The sequence below is a fragment of the Lingula anatina genome, chromosome 6, assembly GCF_051362555.1.
Source record: "Lingula anatina isolate TDL-2025a chromosome 6, LinAna3.0, whole genome shotgun sequence".
In the NCBI taxonomy this organism is placed as follows: Eukaryota; Metazoa; Brachiopoda; class Lingulata; order Lingulida; family Lingulidae; genus Lingula; species Lingula anatina.
In genome coordinates, this window is record NC_141772.1 from 14,498,925 (window position 1) to 14,519,638 (window position 20,714).

The following is a 20,714-nucleotide window of genomic DNA, read 5'->3' on the forward strand; positions in this document are numbered from 1 at the left end:
GAATATATATAATCAGTGTTCTCAGTCTGGGGTGATTCTCATGTCAGTGGGAAATAGCTTAAATGACTTTGGCCACATTAAAATTGTATGCACAAGTTGTGGAAAAACCAATAAGACTTTACATAATTTTAAATTGTGGGCGTCTTTGGTGTGGTATGTCATGCAAGCATGAGCTTTGAATTTTGGGCAATACTCTGAGGCAAAACGGCATGTCACTTAAAGGTCCTGGTAGAGACCAGTTGTATCAGGCGCAAAGTTATCTTTAAACATGTTCCTGAACTTTGTTTACCGCTCATTAAAAAAAAAACTTTGGCCACTGTAGAATGTAAGAGATTGATTAGACGTAGCATTTAGGCAAACATGGTTGCTTTGGCAATTAATTTTATGATGAGCACAACCAAAAAAGAAAAAAATGAGGAAAAATCTTATTCAAGGTCAAGTATTTTGACCAGTCTTAAATAAGATTTAAAAATTAAACAGAAATTAAAATGTTAGAAAACTGTTATACCTGTCAATAAATTGTTGCTTTCAATTGAAAATAAAACAACTATTCACCACACTGATGTATTTTATAATTCTTGTTATTTAATGAAATTTATTTTTCATGGCAATTATTCATTTTGATATTTATTTAGACAACTCATCCCATTTGACTTTATATCTTGAATTTTTGTCAATATTCCACATGATGTGACTAAAGTGATTAATAATTGATTATAATAATTATTCACATGATAATGTAATTCAAACAGTAAGTTCATATTATACCAATAACAGAATGTATAATAACTTATTGTTTGAATTTCTAACATTGCATGTCATGATATTAAGTGATAATTATTTTTTTAAGGAATTAAGATTTGAATATATTTTTTTATTTTTTAGACCAGCCCAATCAGTGATGTCTTGAAGTCAATAGACCGTGCCATTGAGGCAATTCATTTCTCAGCCACATGCTCTGGAGGGAAATACACCCATGAGCAGAGAGAGAACCTACAGTGAGTTTTTTATTCATTTTGAAGAAACATTCACTGGACACCATCACCTAATACAGGGCTGTACTCAGTAGGTGCTGTTGAAAAAAATGTCTTCCTTATTACCTCTGCCAAGGAGGTTATGTTTTCACCCCTGTTTGTCTGTTTGTTTGTCTGTCATCAACATAACTCAAAAAGTGGTTGGACCAATTTAAGGTTTATTAATTGATCGTAAACTTTTTTCCAGAAAGTTGGTCCAGCATCGTAAGAATGTGGCATCAGAGAACCAGCAGATTCCTCCCCAGCCCAAGCGTCAAGCTCCTCAGCCGCCATCTGATTTGAGTAAACGTATGCAATGTCTTTTGTACCAAATGGTGTGTGTGTGTGTGTTTGTGTGTGTATTTATATGTGTTTTGCATTTGCTTGTTCATGTTTGTGTGTGTGTGTGTGTGTGTGTGTGTGTGATAGAGATAGTGAGATGAAAAGAGCAAGACGGCATATTTTGTATTTTTGGTTTCTGTAGTGGCTTAAAATCATTAGTTTTTCAGTAAAATTGAAAAAGGAAATATTATTATATTAAATATTATTATATAAATATTAATATATAAGTGCAATTATATGTACTAGTATGTTCAATTTGATTTTTTTAATTTGACATGAGTCATGCAGAGGTTGGAATTCTTGACTTTGACAAAAATTATCATGATAAAAATGGGGTCAAGTAATTTAATGCTTTTAGGGGTAGGTCCTTGGATAATGTTTTTTTTTAAATATGACACGAAAAAAATGCATTGCACAGCTTGACACAAGGACATCCATGCAATTAGATATTTCCCCCGATTAGCCGTACATTTTACAAAAGCCAGCTGGAGATGTCGGTGGTAGACATTGCTTTCCCCACTGAGATGCCAGCATGACAGTAACATGATGGTCACTTTTTAGCATTTTTGAAATACCACATTTATTCTTATTTTTAAAGTATCTTTTAAACATTTATCACTTTTAGTTACTCATACAAGTGCATTTTACTGCATAAAGCCAACTTACTTTTTCAAACTTTTGAGTTTCAGGCACATGTGTAACTAGATTAAACAAAGTATGGTTTTGTGGTTTTGGTAGCAATTAAAATGATAGCAGTGTCCTTCAGTTTCATTCCACTGGTCTGTGAAAGTCTTGGTTTAGGGGGATACAGAAACATTTTCCGTTGGCTACTGCTGTTAAATAATGGCATGCCATTTTGGCATTCTTTAACCTATTATAAAACTATAAAAAATTATAAAAAAGTAAAAATGTGAGTTAAATGAGTTATGGTTTGGGACAGGATCAGGACAGAGAAGCATTTACCATTGGCTACTAGTTAAAAGGTATGCTGTATCATGGCATTTATTAATTGGAAATGTGAGTTTGAAGAGGAGACACCCACTGAAAATGAGGTGTCATTTGGCACCCTTGGGAGACACAAGACTTCTCTGGCAGATGTTAATAAGTTTTAAATGGCACATGGACAATTAATTTTAGCAATTATACTTAGTCCATGAGGTAGAGGGGTCCATTGATACTCATTGGATAACTGAGGTTCCTTGATACATGTGAAAGCTCATTTAGCCAGGCATCAGTTTCCGTGTGGAAGCACTTACAGATCAGTAGCTTTCATTATGTAAATGGTCTTTATAGAACACCTTGATGCTTAAATTGCCGCATCTGAAAAATGTTGGGTAGGGGAAGGAAAACATCCATGATGTGAAAGTAGAGTAAAGCAATAATTTATGTATCATTATGCAGCTGAAGGATAGTTCATAAAGAAATTTTAAGTAATCACCAAATGAAATGTGATCTATTAATTGTGTGTTATGTTGTGTCCAGATTGGCAGTGAGTGCATGGGCATGCAATTGTGCATGCAAGTGAGTGTATGTTGGTACGTGCATGCACTTCCATGTTTGTCTCTGAATGATTGTCTGTGTGCCATTTGCATCAAAACAACAACCACTGACATTTATATTCAATTATCCTTCCATTTATTCTATTTATCAAGATAACATATACAACACTTGTTCTGTTAATTTTTTTTTCAATCCTTATAAGTTACAGAACACTGTACCACTGATAGTGTCTATCTTTATGACAGGATACTTCTAGTGTATATTTTTTACTTTTTTGGTTGACAAACTTGAAATGCAAATTGGAAGTTACTATACCCTATAAAATATAGCACTGAATATAATAAACCATCCACTATTTGAAAAAAAAAAACAACAAAAAACAAAACAAAAAAAAAAAAAAAGGCCTTATTTTGCAATATGTTAAGATTAAGAAGAAAGAACTTCTCGACTGCGACACAGGTAATAATGAAATGAAAAATACTTGAACATTAAAAATATTATTAAAATTAATTTGTATCAAATTGCACAAAATGTAATTTGTATCAACAAGTTGAAGTTTTATACAGCATGTAATAAAATAGATTGGTAGATTACTGTAGTTTTTTAAGAGTAAATTTCATTTGTGTAAATAAAATTTAGAACACGTGTAAGTAAAATTCACTTTATCAGTCATTTTCCCAACTATTGATTCTTAACACAAAAATTGATTAATATGTTATGATAAGAAGTTAGCATAATATATGAAGCTCTTGGAATATATGATAAGCACAATGAATTGTTTAAAAATGAATTTTTTTGCTGAGCTACTTCATTTAGGCCAATAAAATGAAGTGTACATCATTTCCACTCAATAGATTCCAATGGTCACAGTAGTCATTGAATAAAAATGTCATTCCCTCTTAACAGATTGATAGTTAAATCATTTAGGAGACATTACTATGTTAAGATACAATGACAAAAAATGACCTTTGAATACTTAAATTATGAGTTTAGTCAAAATGAATATCAGTATAATTTTCAAAGGACTGTTTTTGAATCAGAACCTAGGCACATTACAGCCATGTGATAAGCATCTATTAAAGTCATAAAAACATAACCAGAGGGAAAAAGGTCAAAATAGTTTCCATTTTGCAGAGCCTGGTAAACGCCCTCTGTGCACCCTGCCATAAAAACTGTGACCCCTAAATGCTTGTACTCACTATAGACCTGGCTCAGAGCCTTGATACCTGACGAGTCAATGAATACTATTCTTGTACAGTCTAGAATCAAAATTGATTGGGCGGAATTACTACTGGAGTCAGACGGTCTAGTTTCAGTTTCTTTTGAGACACTGTTATTTTCTGCGTTTTTTCCCATTACTCCCCTACTGTCTGCGGATTCATTACTATTCTCTGCCCTCTCTATATCTTCATTTCCACTCTTATGTGTTTTTACTTCATGAGGTTTACCTACCATCTTGAACAATTTCTCTTTAAAAAGTTCGGCATTAGCAAAATATAGAGCTGACTGAAATTGGAAAATGTTGATGTTGGAGGAAGAAGGTGGTTTGGGTATGTTAGGGTAATGTTGGGTGCTGACAAATTTGTCCATGTCGTCTGTTTTGACCAAGGTGTACCCTCTGGCAAATTGGGTTCGCATCACTACTGTTATGAATGAAAAGGCGATACCGACTCCCAGACCTGTTCCTATGTCCAAAACTACCACTGCCATCCAGGTCATAAACCAGATGAAGAAGTCACACATGCTCACCCTCCACAGCCTGGGCAAGTTTTCAAACTGCATGAAAAGCTTTTGCAGAGCTGCTACAATTACTGCTGCTAAGACGCAGTTAGGCAGAGAGGCAAAAAGGGGGCTGAGGGCCAAAATGACAATCAAAACCAATATGGCTGACACTACGCTATGGACCTGCGTTTTACCACCTGCTGAATCGTGAAGCATGGTGCGTGGAGGGGCAACAGCTCCAACGAAGCAGCCAAAGAAAGAGCCAATTCCATTGGACAAGCCATATGCCAAAAGTTCTTGGTTGTTGTCAACGTCATAGTGGTACTTTGTTGTAAAGATTTTGGCCATGGAAATTGATATGGCAAAACTTACAATTGCAAGAATAACTGCATCAATGATAAAATTACTAGCTATATTCAGTGGTGGAACACTTGGGGGTGGGATGCCTTGAGCAACGGTTCCTATAACAGCCACGCCATAAGTGTCCTTCAAATTCATGAAGTGACTAGCAACAGTTCCAATTATAAGCACTATCAGATCAATGGGAATGGGCACTTTTAACTTTTTTGAGAACCTCTGGTTGATACAGACTTTCACTAACAGGATAACAACTAGGCACATAGCAGATATACAAAGAGAAGCAATGTTAGTGTCAGTTATTTTCTTGAAGATTTCCATGTAGGTGAAAATAAGGTTGAATGGGCCAGAGAATCCCTTGATCTTCAATCCAAGCATGGTTTTAACCTGACTGGTTGTAATGTGGAAAGCAGCCCCAGTGGTGAACCCTCCAACAAATGCGTCTGATAGATAAGTGGTGACAAAACCCAGGCGAAATATTCCCATGCCAACTTGTATTATCCCAGTGACAAGGCTGAGAGACATGGCAATTTCAAGTTTCACACTCATGACTTCATCCCCTGTTATGTCTGTGGTTTGGTCCAAACTTGCATTTGAGGAGGAGTTACTACCAGCATTGGTGTCGCCTGCGTACTTTGGGTACTCTCTGTTCACAACCTCTGCCACCAGTATTGCTGTCAAAGCCATGGTTCCAAAGGAAATATGGCGCGATGTCCCAAAGAAGAAATACAACAGTAGTGGAAAAAATGAAGAATACAGTCCATGGATGGGTTGCAAGGAAGCCAATAGTCCAAACCCCATTCCTTGAGCAATGTGAAGCACTCCAACAGACAAACCAGAAATAATATCACCAACAAGGTATTCCTTTATCTTGTAGGTGTATAAAACTCGTAGGAAAGGAAACAGCATGAACAGAGTGTTCATCCAACAGTCCTCCTTGCATTTCTTCTGTTGGAGTTGTTTCTTCATAGACATCATGGCTGGGTAATGGGGAGGGTTTTCCTGATTGAATTCCTCCTGGGTAACAATGGTGTTCTGCTGGCGTTGAGGAAACGTCTCTGCTGAGACTCCGGAATAAAGCAGTTCAGCAGTGCTTTCACTTGCCATAGTTTTTGATGTCTGTATCTGAGATGATTACACAGTCCAGTTGTTAGAACCTCTGGGAAACTAAGGCAGTGTATAATGTCAGTGACCGGATATGTATTATTTGGCACTATACTGACTTACCGCTGTCACAGTTGCTAGCTTAATTGCCCCTAGTTTTACTAAGAGAAACTAACTGTTATCGTTCTTGCAGAAAAGTTTGTTGCAGTGTGTCACTATAGAATTGCTTGGTCACGTTAAATACTACAGGATGTCATTGCATGCCATATGTTATATTGTTAAGGAGGTATGTGCCCCAGTAGTGACAGTAATTCATGAACAGTGGTCAAAGTCACAAAAGCTCATGGTCACAATTATTACACATAGTACAGTGAGCAGCATCTTGGCAAGTAGAAGCAGAGTGACATTACTGCTTACTGTTAATCAAGTGAGACATGTAACTATACATATACACTCTCTCATGCCTGCAAAATTATAATGTAAAAAAGTCAAATGATGAACATTGCAATGGGATTACAGCAACATGTTGCTATGTGTCCTTACTTCATTAGGCAAGCAGGAGGTGGTGTTAGATTCCTACCCTTTGCTCCAGAGGGAAGACCTCTTTCTTAAAAGTCGTTAAAACACTGCACTGTTCTTGTCTTGTTTGAACTGCTGTTGCCTTTAAGTTGTATGCCTGCATTTATAATGGAAGTCCTGCTCGCGTTTATATCACACTGAATGCTTCATTAAATCGATGAATTGATTTGGTGTCCTTTTGGTACCATATGTTCTGCGTCATGGTCTCCAGAATAGAATCTCCTCACAGAAGACTGGGGGACTGTCTTTACCACCGGGACCGTCACATTTCAATGTCACAATCACAGACACGTGGCCAAGTCAACCTTCTGACTTTATTTTAGTGAAAATATCAAAGAAACCCCTGATGGTTATTTACCGACTCAATGAGTAATCGTCATACAACATTGTTATGTAAATCACCAATATTGCATGCTGGAGAGCATGTGGAAATCTCTTTCTTGTGTTGGATATATGGCGTGTGCTTCCCCTCCATTAGAATTAAGTGTAGCTGTCAGGCCTGTTTCAAAATACCTGGCTCATGCAATGGTATAATTGGATTCATAACTTAATCACTGTGGCACATCTTAGATGAAAAGTTGCCCGCGTAATAATATAACTGTCCAAGGTACCATAAACGGACACTTTTCCACACCTTTTATAAATTGGCTGAAATGTTTTGTTTTTTTTTAGTGCTTTAGCCCAAATTTTTAATCTGTGTGCCATCAATTTTGTGGTTATTTTTAATGGACCTGTTGTACTTTTGTCATAAGGGCAAGAAAGGGGAAAAAATCATCTAATTCAGAGTGACTACATGGTGTGATCATGACTTTATGGGTTCATGGGTATGATGGAGGGTAACCAACACATTAGTTATATAATTATCAACTTACATAAAGATAATTTCATATCTTTGAGGCATCTTTGATCATGACTTAGCAATGATGATTTTAATTTAATTGAAAGATGAAAGATAAAGGGAAACGTCTGAAGAGTGACATGGTGTTTGTTTTTGTGTGTTTTAGAATGTTAGTGTGTGTGTGTGTGTGTGTGTGTGTGTGTGGATTCTCAGGGCTGTTTAATTGCTTTCCAGAACACGTGCATAATTAAATCTATTTTATTATTATGTGTGTTAATTAATGAGCTTAAGGGGCATGTATTCACACTGATGAAATGTTCACTCTGTGTTTGGAGGAATTCTTTTGATGTTTATGTCTTTTCATGCCGCTCATTCTGATTATCCAAATTAGTATGAGGGTATTGTCCATACTGTATGTGTTCATTGTACTTGTGGATTGGACTTGGCAGGATAAGCAATGCTGACACTGACACTGTTAGTGACACTGGTGAACCTTGTCATATTAGCACATTGCCACGATGCCCTGAACTGAATGACTCGAGTGCGATTTTTTTTCTGATATCGTCTTCAAGTTTTACCCTGAATTTTTTGTGTATGTGTATGATTGTTTTGTAACAGTTATTTTTTTTAATTGGATGTCATATTATATCTAAATTATCAAAGGGTTTGAAGTAAGAAGGCTGTTTTGATAGAATTTTAACATTTTTCCCAATTTTATTAATAATTTTATACTCTTCATGAAATAGCCACAGAATACTAGATTTCTATTCATTACTGATAAGTGCCTTCTACATATCTTGCTATATTTTTCATGTACAGAAATGTAAAGCTGAAGTGTCTCTGAAATAATTGCAAAAGTGGAATTTAAAAAAAAAAAAAAAAAATTGCACATGTTCTGTACTCAGAAGCAGCCTGTTTTGAAGTTCAAAGAAAAACTTTGTGATTGGATATGAAGCTATAATTAAGTTGAAAAAAAAAACACACGAGGCTTTCTGCTATGATGAAGAGGCTTTCTATTATGATAAAATAATGCAACACATTTATAAATTTGCCCTTTTATACTATTCTGCATTTAAGTCTGTAAAACCCAAAATTTATGTTCAAGCATTTGGAAAAATCATTGACAGTCTAAATAGATGCAAACACAATTATACAAGAGGCTAAAAAAAAAACTGCAAAATTATTATGCAAAAAACGGACTGTAGTAATGATCATGATGTTCATATAAAGACACCCTAATTACATGATAAATGTGAAAGGTCAGTTATTAAGTTAAACATTATACAGTCATGTAAATCTCCTCTAGCCAAGTGCCGCCTACAGTGAAGCACTGTTGATAGCATTTGATTAAACACAATAAAATGTAAAAGTTCTTTCTAAATTAATTCACTGAGATAATTATCATAATAACAACTTAAGCTTGACTTCAGTTTCTGAGCCTTCGGAAGCTAAAGATATTTAGTTTTGACAAACTGCAATTACGGTCATTGTTATGGAAAGAGGAAATGGATCCCCCCGCAGAGAAGGTTGTGCAACACGAAAAAATATGCAATAAGTATCAGTCTTCAAGAGACGGAAACTAGTTTAGAGGACAGATGGGTCTGCATTTCAATTGCAGTGGTGAAAAGCTGAAAGAAAATTCGCCGAGGCACTAGAAAATTCACTGAGGCAGTGTCATTGTTTTTTTTCATCACAGATCAAAAGAAAGCTAATACATTGTATTTGTAAAAAAAAACTTGTAAGCCTAGACTTAATCCGTAATGGGACACGTAATTAAATTTCTTATTTAACATATCTCATATTTCAGTAAAGATGTTTTCGAAAAATTTGTGATACATTCAATTTTGTAAAGAAATAAAAGAGTAAGGATTCCTTTACATCCATGATGAATTTCATTTCTTTCTGAACTTCAACATTTATAAGATTAATAATGTGCTACACCTGCATGCATATCAACCTAAAAGTCAAAGGAAGTTTTCTTGATTACAGCTTTTGTTAATTTTACGTGTTAATATGTGATGCTCTGACTTGGATAATGATAAAATTGTCCCCAGTACCAAAAATATCGACTCCATTCCATTTCATTCCTAACTTCAAAATCATTTATACTCGTATTTCATGTCCTTCATTTTATTTAATATGTACTATAACAGTAATAATCTTCACTGCAATATTACATGCTTATCACTGTAAATAGGTTTGTGCGTAAGAGTCTGCATTTGTGTGTATGCTTGTATATGTATGCATGTACCTGGTAATTAATTCTTTTTGAATATTGGCCATTTTTCTATCATAATACAAAGCTCCATTTAAACAATTATTAATGATATACATACAATGTGTATTAAAACTACATTTAGTAATTTGTTAAGTTTATATTTTGATTTTAACCAGATTAATGAAAAACAACATTTCTTTTAGGTGGCAAAAAACCCTCCCCCAAACGGGGACCTCCACCTCCCCTTCCAAGGGCAGATGAAGTTCCAGAGCACTCTACCACTGCTGTAAAACATGGAAAAGATCACAGTAGCACAATCTCAGTGAATTCAGCAGCCTCCCAGTCTGGAGAGACTGACAATGCAGTATCCACAGTCCCAAAGAAAACTGTAGACACAGCAACCTCTAATTCAAAAGTGACTAATACAACTGTATCGCCAGTGCCAAAAGACAATACCCCCATCACAGAAGAAGGGTCCAAGTCTGAGAACACTAGTCCCTCAGATGGCGTACCTGTTATGAGACGAAAAAGCATAGGACCTGGTATTGATATACCAGAATCCTTGGGGGAGGACCTCATTGAACTGGTGCGGAGGAACACCAAGTTGAGCTATGAACTTTCAAGGGTTGCCGTGGGAACTGTTGTCAGCACCTTAAAAGACAAAATTCCTGGAGTTGCCATGGCAATGGACGAGGTTTTAAAGAATCTTCTGCACACACAGGTGGGGATGGCATTGACTTATGCCCAATAAGTGATTTGTTTTCATTATTGTTCAGTGAAATGCAAGTATGACATTTTTTAAAATTTATTTGTACCTATATCTTCTATGCAAAAATATTTTCATATTACAGATTGCAGAAGTCGACTTCAAAAATGTTCGGTATGACTATATGCTATTGTGTTCTCTCCCATATTCTTTAAATCTATCAGATATTATTTTTTCAGAGAGAGTCTCACAGCCTGGAAGGCAGTCAAGATGCAGTAAGACTTCAAGTGATATTTTCTGAGATCTCTGCTTGCAAAGACGACTCTCAGCAGCGAGGCTGGTCCCTCTATGAAGATGAATCAGTCATACTGGAATACTTAGAGGAGCTGTTATCAATACTTGTAAGGAATCTTAGGATGCACATATTAGTTTTTTTAGGATGCCCTCTCCCTCCCCTCCTCCTAGGCATCAAAGTTATTTTAAAACCCTTTTTAAAATTGACTCTGAAGTTCCTTACCATCTGTAAAAAGTTTTCATAATTAAGCAATTTAAGTCCTGTTTTTTCACTAACCTGAGAACTTGTGACTTCAATCTACTTGTCTCTCTTTAATTTTATTTCCAAGTAGTTTTAACAATTAAAATTATCCTTGAAGAAAAAATTGCATGTGTACTTTGACTTTTTTCAATTTAAAACATTGCTAAATCATTTATGCCTGTCCATTTGACAGCTTTGTGGCCTTGTTTCATTACAGAATGGTGCTAATCCAGACATCTGCAGGCAAATTGTCTCAATGGAAAAATATGAAGCCGTGGACACCCTAGTGGTTTACTATCAAATGGTATGTACTTAATGAAAGTTCTGCAGGTAGATCACTATTTAACTGTTAAAGTTTTGTTTTAAAACAAACAATAACAAGTTGAATGATACCATGAATTTAGCAAAATAAACATTAATTTACAAAAGAAAATGCCATAATCCTTATATTTGTGAATTGGTAAAAAGGTAGTAAATATGCTGATCTGGGTGTTACATTTACTTCATATTTATATTGAAATTTGAAATATCTTATTGAAATAACTTATGGAAGAAAGGAAACAGGTGAACAAATAGGACTTGCACTAAAATACCTATTAGAAGAAACAGGTGTGCACAATTGGCAGACAGTGTACATTAATTTTTCATTACATGACTTTTGACCCTTTGAACACATGACAATAGATAATAAGTATTTCAAAATGGATACGCATCTTCACTAATAGTTTTTGAATTACTGAATAAAGGTAGTGTACTGTAGATGTGTCAATCTGATATTGGGATCTGTCCGTGTTATTGTACAGTTATAGTCTGGGTGTGAGAGTAATAGCTATAATTCCAGTCAATAAATGCAATATAATACCAGTACAAATCACTTGTACAATTTTCCAACAGTTGGCTAAATCACACAACGGCACCATCTCATATAAAATAGGTTGGTTAGGGACAAAGATCGGTTTGTTAACAAAAAAAAAAAAAAAGGTATGACTATAGAAGAATCACACCACTTGTCAAGTATGCATGTATATAAAGCCCAACTACAATTTATTGCTTTTTTTAACGATAAAGAGAGATTACATGGGCTATGGTGTAAAAACTAGACTGGTTAATAATTTTTAAATAAACTATAGCCTGCTTTGGATAGTAATAAAATATATTGGTCCAACTTATCAGCAGGGGAATTATGATGGAGTATAGGCCATTGTCCTATTTTAATTTTGATGAAGAAAACTGAAAATTATTAATTACAAGATTAAAAAAAATGTATTTATTTTCCTAATTATTATTATTATTATTAGGAAACCAGAAAGTCCATACGTTTGCAGTTACTACAAGTATTTGGTGCTTTATGTGGTCTGGATGCTAAAATCATCTCTATGCTGTTGACTACTATATTACCAATAGAACTTGCTAGGGACATGCAGACAGACACAGGTAAATTAAGCTGTGATCACTATAGTCCAAGAAATTGGTGCAGAAAAAAGGGTGAATTGCGCGTTTTTTACCTACAAGCATGAAATTTGCCACAGTTGTAGATAATGGAATTCTAAGCTTTTTTGGATATATGGGCATGTCTGAAAATTCCAGTATGGCTGCCAAATCCAATATGGCCGCCACAAATACTCTTTTAAATTAAAACATCTAATATATAGTCCTAAAATGGTTTAGAATATCATTTTATAGCTGGAAAATATCATGCTATGAATGAATTATCAATATCCGTTTCTACAGGTGTATAGAATTCCAAAATGGCCTCCAAAAGTAAAATAAGCAGTTTACTTACGCAAAATATGCAGCAGTTTCGTAAAATCATCAAGCACTTACAATTACAAGCATAAAAATTGGCATAGTTATGTAGAACATGATTCTAAGCAACGTTGGATATAGGGGCATGTCTGAAAATTCCAATATGGCAGCCAATTTCAATATTGCCCCCAAAATACCCTTTCAAGGTGAAAGTTATTTGTATAGTCTTTTATAAAAATATCATTTAATGGTTAGAAAATACCATTGTATCTATGAAGTATCAGTATCTGCCACTTAAGGTTTTAAAATTCCAAAATGGCCTCCAAAAGTCAGCAGACCACAACTATTGAATTGTAATCACTCGGGAATAGGCATGTGGGCTTTGCAAACTACCTGTATAATCAGCATATTCCTACCTGTGCAGGAGCTATTCTACAGAGTTTTTAAAAAACCATCAAGCATGATACATTTATTATGTACTGAAAAAAGTCCTTCTTTTGATAAACCAACATAAGTAGTTTGACTTTTTGCTCTGGATTCTCATTTAGATCAATTCCCAGTTAGCAATCTTCTTATATGGCACTCATGAGCGACTCCCCCTTTCTAAGAAAAAAAGTATCGTGCAAAATCCATAAAATGTGAAAGAAACACCAGAATAACTTAGCCTTAAAGAGGCAAATATAAAAAACTTGGGGTGTACCAATTTTGTCTGTTGGTTATGATTCTTCAGCTAGATCAGTGCATGGCGCTTCATCAAATGCTCATAAATATAACAAAAATGACAGCTAATCAAACATACAGGTCTCAATAATTTGGTGTTTTTCATTGGTAAAGTACTAAAAGCGGGGCACATTTGCACTCGATAATGTTATGATGTTATCTTGTGCTTCAAAAGTAAATTAGAAAAGCTTCTTATTTAAAAAATTGGCTTTAGTACATTCGCAGTAATGGCTACCGAGAATTTAGTGAAAATTTATGAGCAAAGAAATACCTGTACCCCAAACAGAGGGCAGGTGTTGATACGTGCTGTATCCAAGAGTTGCATTGCAGACTTCACACTTCGTGCACTAAAAAAGAAGCACTGATCTATAGGCGCCAAACTTTGGTTTTCATTTGATCATTTGGCAACTTGTTTAGTTACAAACTTATACTTTCAAAAAACTGAACATGAAAATAGAAGAATTAAAATCCTCCAGACAGTTAATACATACAAAACTTCAAAAAACGACGTATTCTGAGGATTACACCAAGAAATTAGTGCAATATGGACTTTGAAAGGTAAATATTCATGAGATTTCCGGCATCATTGTCTCTGTGGGACAATCCAGAATGAAGCCATGAGGAGTATTCACTTACCCAGCTTACAAAATCTACCAGGTAGCTCCTACCACATCTGTTTGTAGTTATGTGTGCAGTTGCTAACTGTGGTGAGGGGAGTCAGAAGCATTGGAAGACTGGTCCTATAAGGGTTCACACTAGTAACCTACATCTACTACTATGCCCTACCACACTTTCATATTCCTATTGACCCTCATGCATGTAAACTGATGCTTTCTGGTGTTAAAAACGACCAATGCCTCTTGGTATTTTGTTGGGGAAAGTGGATTACATGTAGAAGCTTTAGCTTTAAGGAAATACTGGGAAAGCTGAGTGAAACACAACTACTAGTAAAGCTAGGCACACATTAATGAATGAAAATTATTTAACCAAATAAGTAGAAATTTCGGTGTAGCTAGCTGTTATCCTCTGTTGAGATATTGTCCATTTACTAAAGTAAAAGGTTGACCACCCATAAAATGTGCAACACTTACTTGATAAAATAACTTTCGTTAATTTGAAACTTATTTGTGAAAATACCTTGACATTTTCATATCCTTGACATTTATAGAATTGCTGCATGTGGTGTCACAACTAGACCAAAAGGAGTCCTGTTCCATTTTTTATGGTCATTTGGGTCTAATTGTAACTAAAGGAGCGAAAAACCAAAAAAGAGTAAAGACTGTTGTCAGTCAGATTATATAGTAGTCTTTTTTTACTTTAAAAGGGTTTTAGTGGCCATATTAGAATATTCAGACATGTCCCTATATAACAAATTGCTTACAATCCTGTTCTGTACAATTGAGCCAATTTCCATGCTTGTAGTTTTAAGTACATGATGAATTCACCATACTGCTGCTGTGAGTGGCCTGTTTTTCTTATTTTTGGGACCATGTTGGATTTCTATACACTTAAAGAATCAAATATTGATACTTCATGCATACCATAGTCTTGTCTAACCATAAAATGTTATCTTAAGTTATTATATGATTATATATACTTGAAGTTTTAATTTGAACGGGTATTTGTGTCGGCTATATTGGATTTGGGGGCCATATATTGAAATTTTTAGACATGCTCATACATCCAAAAGTGCTTGGAATCCTGTTTTACAACTGTACCAAATGCCATGCTTGTAGTTTTTGATGAATTAACCACTCTGCTGGATATCTTGGATTAGTAGAGTGATTTTTACTATTGGCGGCCATTTTGGATTTAATACACCTAAAAAAGCAAATATTGACTCTGAATTCATACCGTGGTGTTTTTTAACCTTTGTATGATATTTACGCCCTTAAAAGATACTTGAAGTTTTAATTAGAAGCCATATTTTTGGAGGCCATCTTGGATTTGAAGGCCATTTTTAAATTTTCGGATATGCCCATACATCCAAACTTGCTCAGAATTTCATTTTCCACAAACCTGCCAAATTTTATGCTTGTAGTTTTAAGTGCTTGATGAATTCCCCATTCAAATGGATATCTTGAATAAATGGTCTGCTTTTTTTACTTTTGGTGGCCATTTTGGATTTAATACACCTAGGGGATTCATACCATGGTGTTTTCTAACCTTTATATGATATTTTAAGTCATTAGAAGACTATGTACTTGAAGTTTTAATTTGAAAAGGTATTTTGGTGGCCATATTGGATTTGACGGCCATTTTGGAATTTTTTAGACATGCCCATATATCCAAATTTGCTTAGAATTTTGTTGTCCATAAGTGTGCCAAATTTCATGCTTGTAGGTAAAAAATTCACAATTTTTCACCAATTTCCTGGACTACTATGCTTTCATATTAAAGGTATAATAACTCTTCGTTTCGGCCAAAAAATGAATTTTCCTGGAGTAAACAACAATTTTCCCATACTTACCAATGGTAAATGAATCCATTTTTACATTCAGAGTTAGTCCCTGGTTTTTTTCTAAAAAGTTTGGTTTTTTGTTAAAATCTCTTAAGAGATTTTAACAGAGTATAGCCATCAATGGAGGTCACGTGGTCTAAAGACAAGCTCAGATTTCAGAAAAAATAGCTATAACTGCCGTTTTTGTGGTAAAACAGAATATATTACATTTCTATGAGTTATTCACAATGTTTTTATTGTGAAATATAGATCTCATACGAAGAGTTATTATCCTTTTAAAACAGATATATATATATATATATATATATATATATATATATATATATATATATATATATATATGCCCTTTGTGTCCCATTGGTATTTCCTGGCTGTAACACTATGTGCAAATATTGGCTGCGGTTACCAACTGTTGCTGGAAATACAATGAAGGTTGTAACAACATTATTGTTGCATTATAACATTGTTACATCAATTATGCATTGTTACATCAATTGTTTTTGTATTATGGGATATATTGAGCATTGTTATGTCGAGATGTTTTATGGGAAGACTTTGACCATTGTTACATCAACAATTGCTGTCGTATAATGGGAAGACATTGTTACATCAACAATTGCTGTTGTATTATGGGAAGACATTGATCATTGTAACATCAACAATTGCTGTAGTATTATGGGAAGACATTGTTACATCAACAATTTGCTGTTGTATTATGGGAAGACATTGTTACATCAACAATTGCTGTTGTATTATGGGAAGACATTGTTACTCAACAATTGCTGTTGTATTATGGGGAGACATTGTTACGTCAACAAGTGCTGTTGTATTATGGGAAGACATCGTTACATCAACAATTGCTGTTGTATTATGGGAAAATATTGTTACATCAACAATTGGTATTGTATTATGGGAAGACATTGTTACATCAACAATTGCTGTTGTATTATGGGAAGACATTGTTACATCAACAATTGCTGTTGTATTATGGGAAGATATTGTTACATCAACAATTGGTATTGTATTATGGGAAGACATTATTACATCAACAATTGCTGTTGTATTATGGGAAAATATTGGGCATTGTGACATCAACAATTGCTATTGTATTATGGGAAGACATTGTTACATCAACAATTGCTGTTGTATTATGGGAAGATATTGTTACATCAACAATTGGTATTGTATTATGGGAAGACATTGTTTCATCAACAATTGCTGTTGTATTATGGGAATACATTGGGGAAACCTGAAGTCTCAAGTCTTTGCAAACCAATGATTTAACAATTTTTTGTGCAAGTTAGATACCGGTAATAGAGACTTGCTTGTTGGTAAATGATGTAGAATATGTTTTGCTTCATTTCAGATATTCAGAAGTTGAGTTACTCATCCCTTGTGCTGACAATGATATTTTCAATGGGAGAACCCTTGCCATTCCATACATACGGTAAATGATCACTTGATGGAATGATTCTATTATGATGATGCACAGTAATGCATTTGCTGTGATGTGGTTGTGCTTGGTGATTGTGCTTTTACCAGCACTGGATCATCAACTTTAATTTTTATGAAATTGTCAATGCAGAAGTCACTAATATATAGAGGCAGCATATTTCAAAATTATGATTGGTTTGTTATTCTTGAAAATTAATACAAAAATTAGACAATTTTGTTTTCTTTTTTTAATTTTTAAATAGCACCTAGGATATAAAAAAAGGGGATTTGATTAACCCTGTCCACTTTATACAACCTTTGATTCTATGAGAATTTTCATTTAACTGCAGTGATGTTACTGAATACCTTTTCTTTCTCTTTTCAGAACATTTGAACAAAATGTTTGTTAGTTTCCTATTCAGCAGTATAGAAAACCCCCTGGCAGAAGATGTTGAGGAGGTTCTCTCGGATTCCTATGTGAACTTGATCCTCTCGTTCAACCTGCACTTCCAGCAGTTTAAAGATAACTTGGTCATGCAAGTCTTGGCAGAGAGAGGAACCTCGAAGACATTTACAGAGAAAGTCTTATTGTTGGTTAACAGAGAAGGTGAGAAAGGGTCAGTGAGTTTGGAAGGTCAAATTGAAGAGATTTTTTCTGTAAAGTTTAAGGGTGCTTTTCCAGAGGTTTAGATCAATCTAAAGATTAAATTTTAGATCGACCTAACTCCCTGGGGGTTCACGCTAAATTGCAGTCAGCCGAGCGGACACCATAGTTCATTACCCCTTTACAGCTTTTAGTAGGCGGGACAGCCGCTTAAGCCGGCCAAGCTGACAGTAATCTAGTGAGACTCCCCACAGGAATAGATTGATCTAAAAATCTATGGAAATGGGGTGTAACATATTTATTAGCACATGCTTTCCAGATGTGCAGAAGTTTTTTTGATTGTAAAATTTGATGAACAGTATTTGATTTTGATGTTTTATTTTAATAGAAAAGGTGTGACTGAAGCCATTGAGTTGGCGATAAAAATATCAATGAGTCCTAAGTGTTGATTAATATTTTTTTATATAATTCTAAAATGATTGTTCCAAATTTTGGTAAATACATGTGTGTGATTAATTGTGACATTATAGAATCCATATTACTATCAGTGATTTTCATTCATTTATATATGCTGAAAATAGCTTGCTAAATCTCGGTCCCAATCACCCTGTGTTTATATTTTAAACACAGGATGATTGGGAGCAATCACCCTGTTTATATTTTAAAACATATGCTCTTATGATTTGTTTTTAGCTGACCCAGTGAGGATGTTTGAGCATGATCCCAAGCCCCCTCAATCCGTACTGAAGCTGTTCATGGACATATTTTCCCAACCCGAGACTGCTGGTGTCCTCTATACCAATGATGCCAAGGTGCTGATAGATATTGTCATTAGGCAGATCACAGATCTTTCACCAGGAGATGCAGTAAGTTTTTGTATTCTTTTTGTTATCTGTCTGATAGTTTTAGCTAATATTAACCACTCTTTCCACAAACAGAAAAATTTAGCAAAATATCAATGTTCATCAAACACTGCATTGGCCATGGGACATAAAGGAGAACCATTCTTATTGCTATTGTATTATGGGAAGACATTAACCATTGTTACATCAACAGTTGCTGTTGTATTATGGGAAGATATAGACCATTGTTACATCAACAATTGCTGTTGTATTATGGGAAGCCATATTGTTACATCAACAATTGCTGTTGTATTATGGGAAGATATAGACCATTGTTACATCAACAATTGCTGTTGTATTATGGGAAGCCATATTGTTACATCAATGATTGCTGTTGTTATATGGGAAGATTTCAGCATATAGTTTGATAATACCAGTATTTTTTCTGACTTCAGATGAGAACAGAGTATCTTTCCCTTATCCACCTGATCTTTAAGAACTCAGACTACTCAGAACACATGCACAGAAGCTCAGAACTGCAGAGTCTCTTCATGAAAGTATCCCGAGAGGAGGCAAAAGAGAGCGAGATGGATAAATTGATAGTGCAGCAGATTTGGTCAGACTTTCCACAGTATTTCGGTAGCGCAGTTTGATATCCTCAGCAGTGGGAGATGGATCGGGATGAATGGTATCAAGCACTGCCAGATGTTCACGAGAATGACTTAGGCCAGTGGACAGAGAAACAGCTGAAGGCCTTGTAGAACCTGAGATGGAAATGACCTTGGCTTGCAAAATTCTACAAAATTAAAGCTACGACCTATGACTTTGAAGTTGACAGGCACTCAGAATTTACATGAAATGTACTGTTGGGTGTCAGGACATGTTATACTTAGTAGCAGTCTTTTAAAGGTAGCCATATTAGATATGCTTTTAAAAAACGGCTGAAAAGTTGGTTTAAAGAAATTAATGGTTGAAAAGCATTGTATTAGCAGAGAGTCCAGAAGATGATTGGCTGTGGATCAGTGCCATTAAAAAGAGACTGAAATAAGAAAAAAAAATCGCCATCACTAAAATTATAATTTTGAAAAGTTAGTCCATGTAAGTGAATTTTACCTATTACGTTTTTGCCCAATGGGGCTTTAGTACAATTTAAAGCTATTTTTGAATATCTAAAGTACTGTTTTTTTATTTCATCAAATAATATTTGATTAAATAATCTTACATGAATTATCAAAGTTCAGAACAAATATGAAGCACTAGTTGCATATTATGTTCTAATTTACAATATTTAGGATTATTAATCACAACTTATTCAGTACAAAGTGGAATGTTGCTAAAAGAGACAAATGGACTTCTCTAAAATTAAAATTTGGAAATTGCACCAGCAACAACTGGTGAAAGAATTTTGGCTTCTTAAACTTGACTGAAGTGCCATACCACAGTTTTCAGTTTTAAACATGCAGAACTTAAGAAGTAAGAATCATTTCACATTTTGACTGTATACTACTAAAATCCTTTTATAACATCGACTTTTTTAGTGTTGTATTTTGAACTTTTACATTGTTCATCTGTGTATGTAAGCCATTTGGTGTGAAAATTAATGACATTTCTTTTCTTGTGCATGTATAAACTGTGATTATGGTATTTTTTTAAAAATTGTTTAAATGTAAACCTTGTCAATATTTGACAACTAACCTCACATTCAAGTCTTCCAAATTATGGATAAAGTATTATTATTGGAGATTTAGGGGAGTTTTCTAAGACTGCTCACAACATGCCTAGCATGAGAAGTCCTTTCCTTATGCAGAAAAAGTTGCAATTGTAATGAATGGGTAAAGATGGTGCAATATTGTAGAAGCTCTAATGAACTTGTGATTGCAATTTTTTTTTCATACCTATTTTAAATTATATTTGGTGGAATAAATTGATGTTTAAACACTTTTTGTCTCTTCAGTATTTTCTTCCACATACTCGACTTGTTGAGTTAAAATGT

General features: G+C 34.6%; 2 protein-coding genes across 2 annotated transcripts in view; one reads left to right on the forward strand and one right to left on the reverse strand.

Annotated features, from left to right (window-relative positions):
* LOC106161062 (NCK-interacting protein with SH3 domain) overlaps positions 1-20,660 on the forward strand; it is a 37,380-nt gene extending 16,720 nt beyond the window's left edge. The window contains exons 2-11 of the mRNA XM_013537911.3: positions 886-998; positions 1,222-1,322; positions 9,877-10,394; positions 10,619-10,780; positions 11,132-11,218; positions 12,213-12,348; positions 17,208-17,288; positions 17,661-17,882; positions 18,573-18,745; positions 19,177-20,660. Of these exons, the coding sequence (XP_013393365.2) occupies positions 886-998; positions 1,222-1,322; positions 9,877-10,394; positions 10,619-10,780; positions 11,132-11,218; positions 12,213-12,348; positions 17,208-17,288; positions 17,661-17,882; positions 18,573-18,745; positions 19,177-19,374 (1,791 nt within the window). The 3' untranslated portion in view covers positions 19,375-20,660. The remainder of the gene's footprint in view (positions 1-885; positions 999-1,221; positions 1,323-9,876; positions 10,395-10,618; positions 10,781-11,131; positions 11,219-12,212; positions 12,349-17,207; positions 17,289-17,660; positions 17,883-18,572; positions 18,746-19,176) is intronic.
* Positions 2,990-7,355, reverse strand: LOC106180598 (prestin-like). The gene has a single exon (XM_013564616.3). It carries the CDS (start codon positions 6,039-6,041, stop codon positions 3,873-3,875), a length of 2,169 nt encoding a protein of 722 aa, XP_013420070.3. The 5' UTR covers positions 6,042-7,355; the 3' UTR covers positions 2,990-3,872.
* Positions 20,661-20,714: the final 54 nt, after the last annotated feature.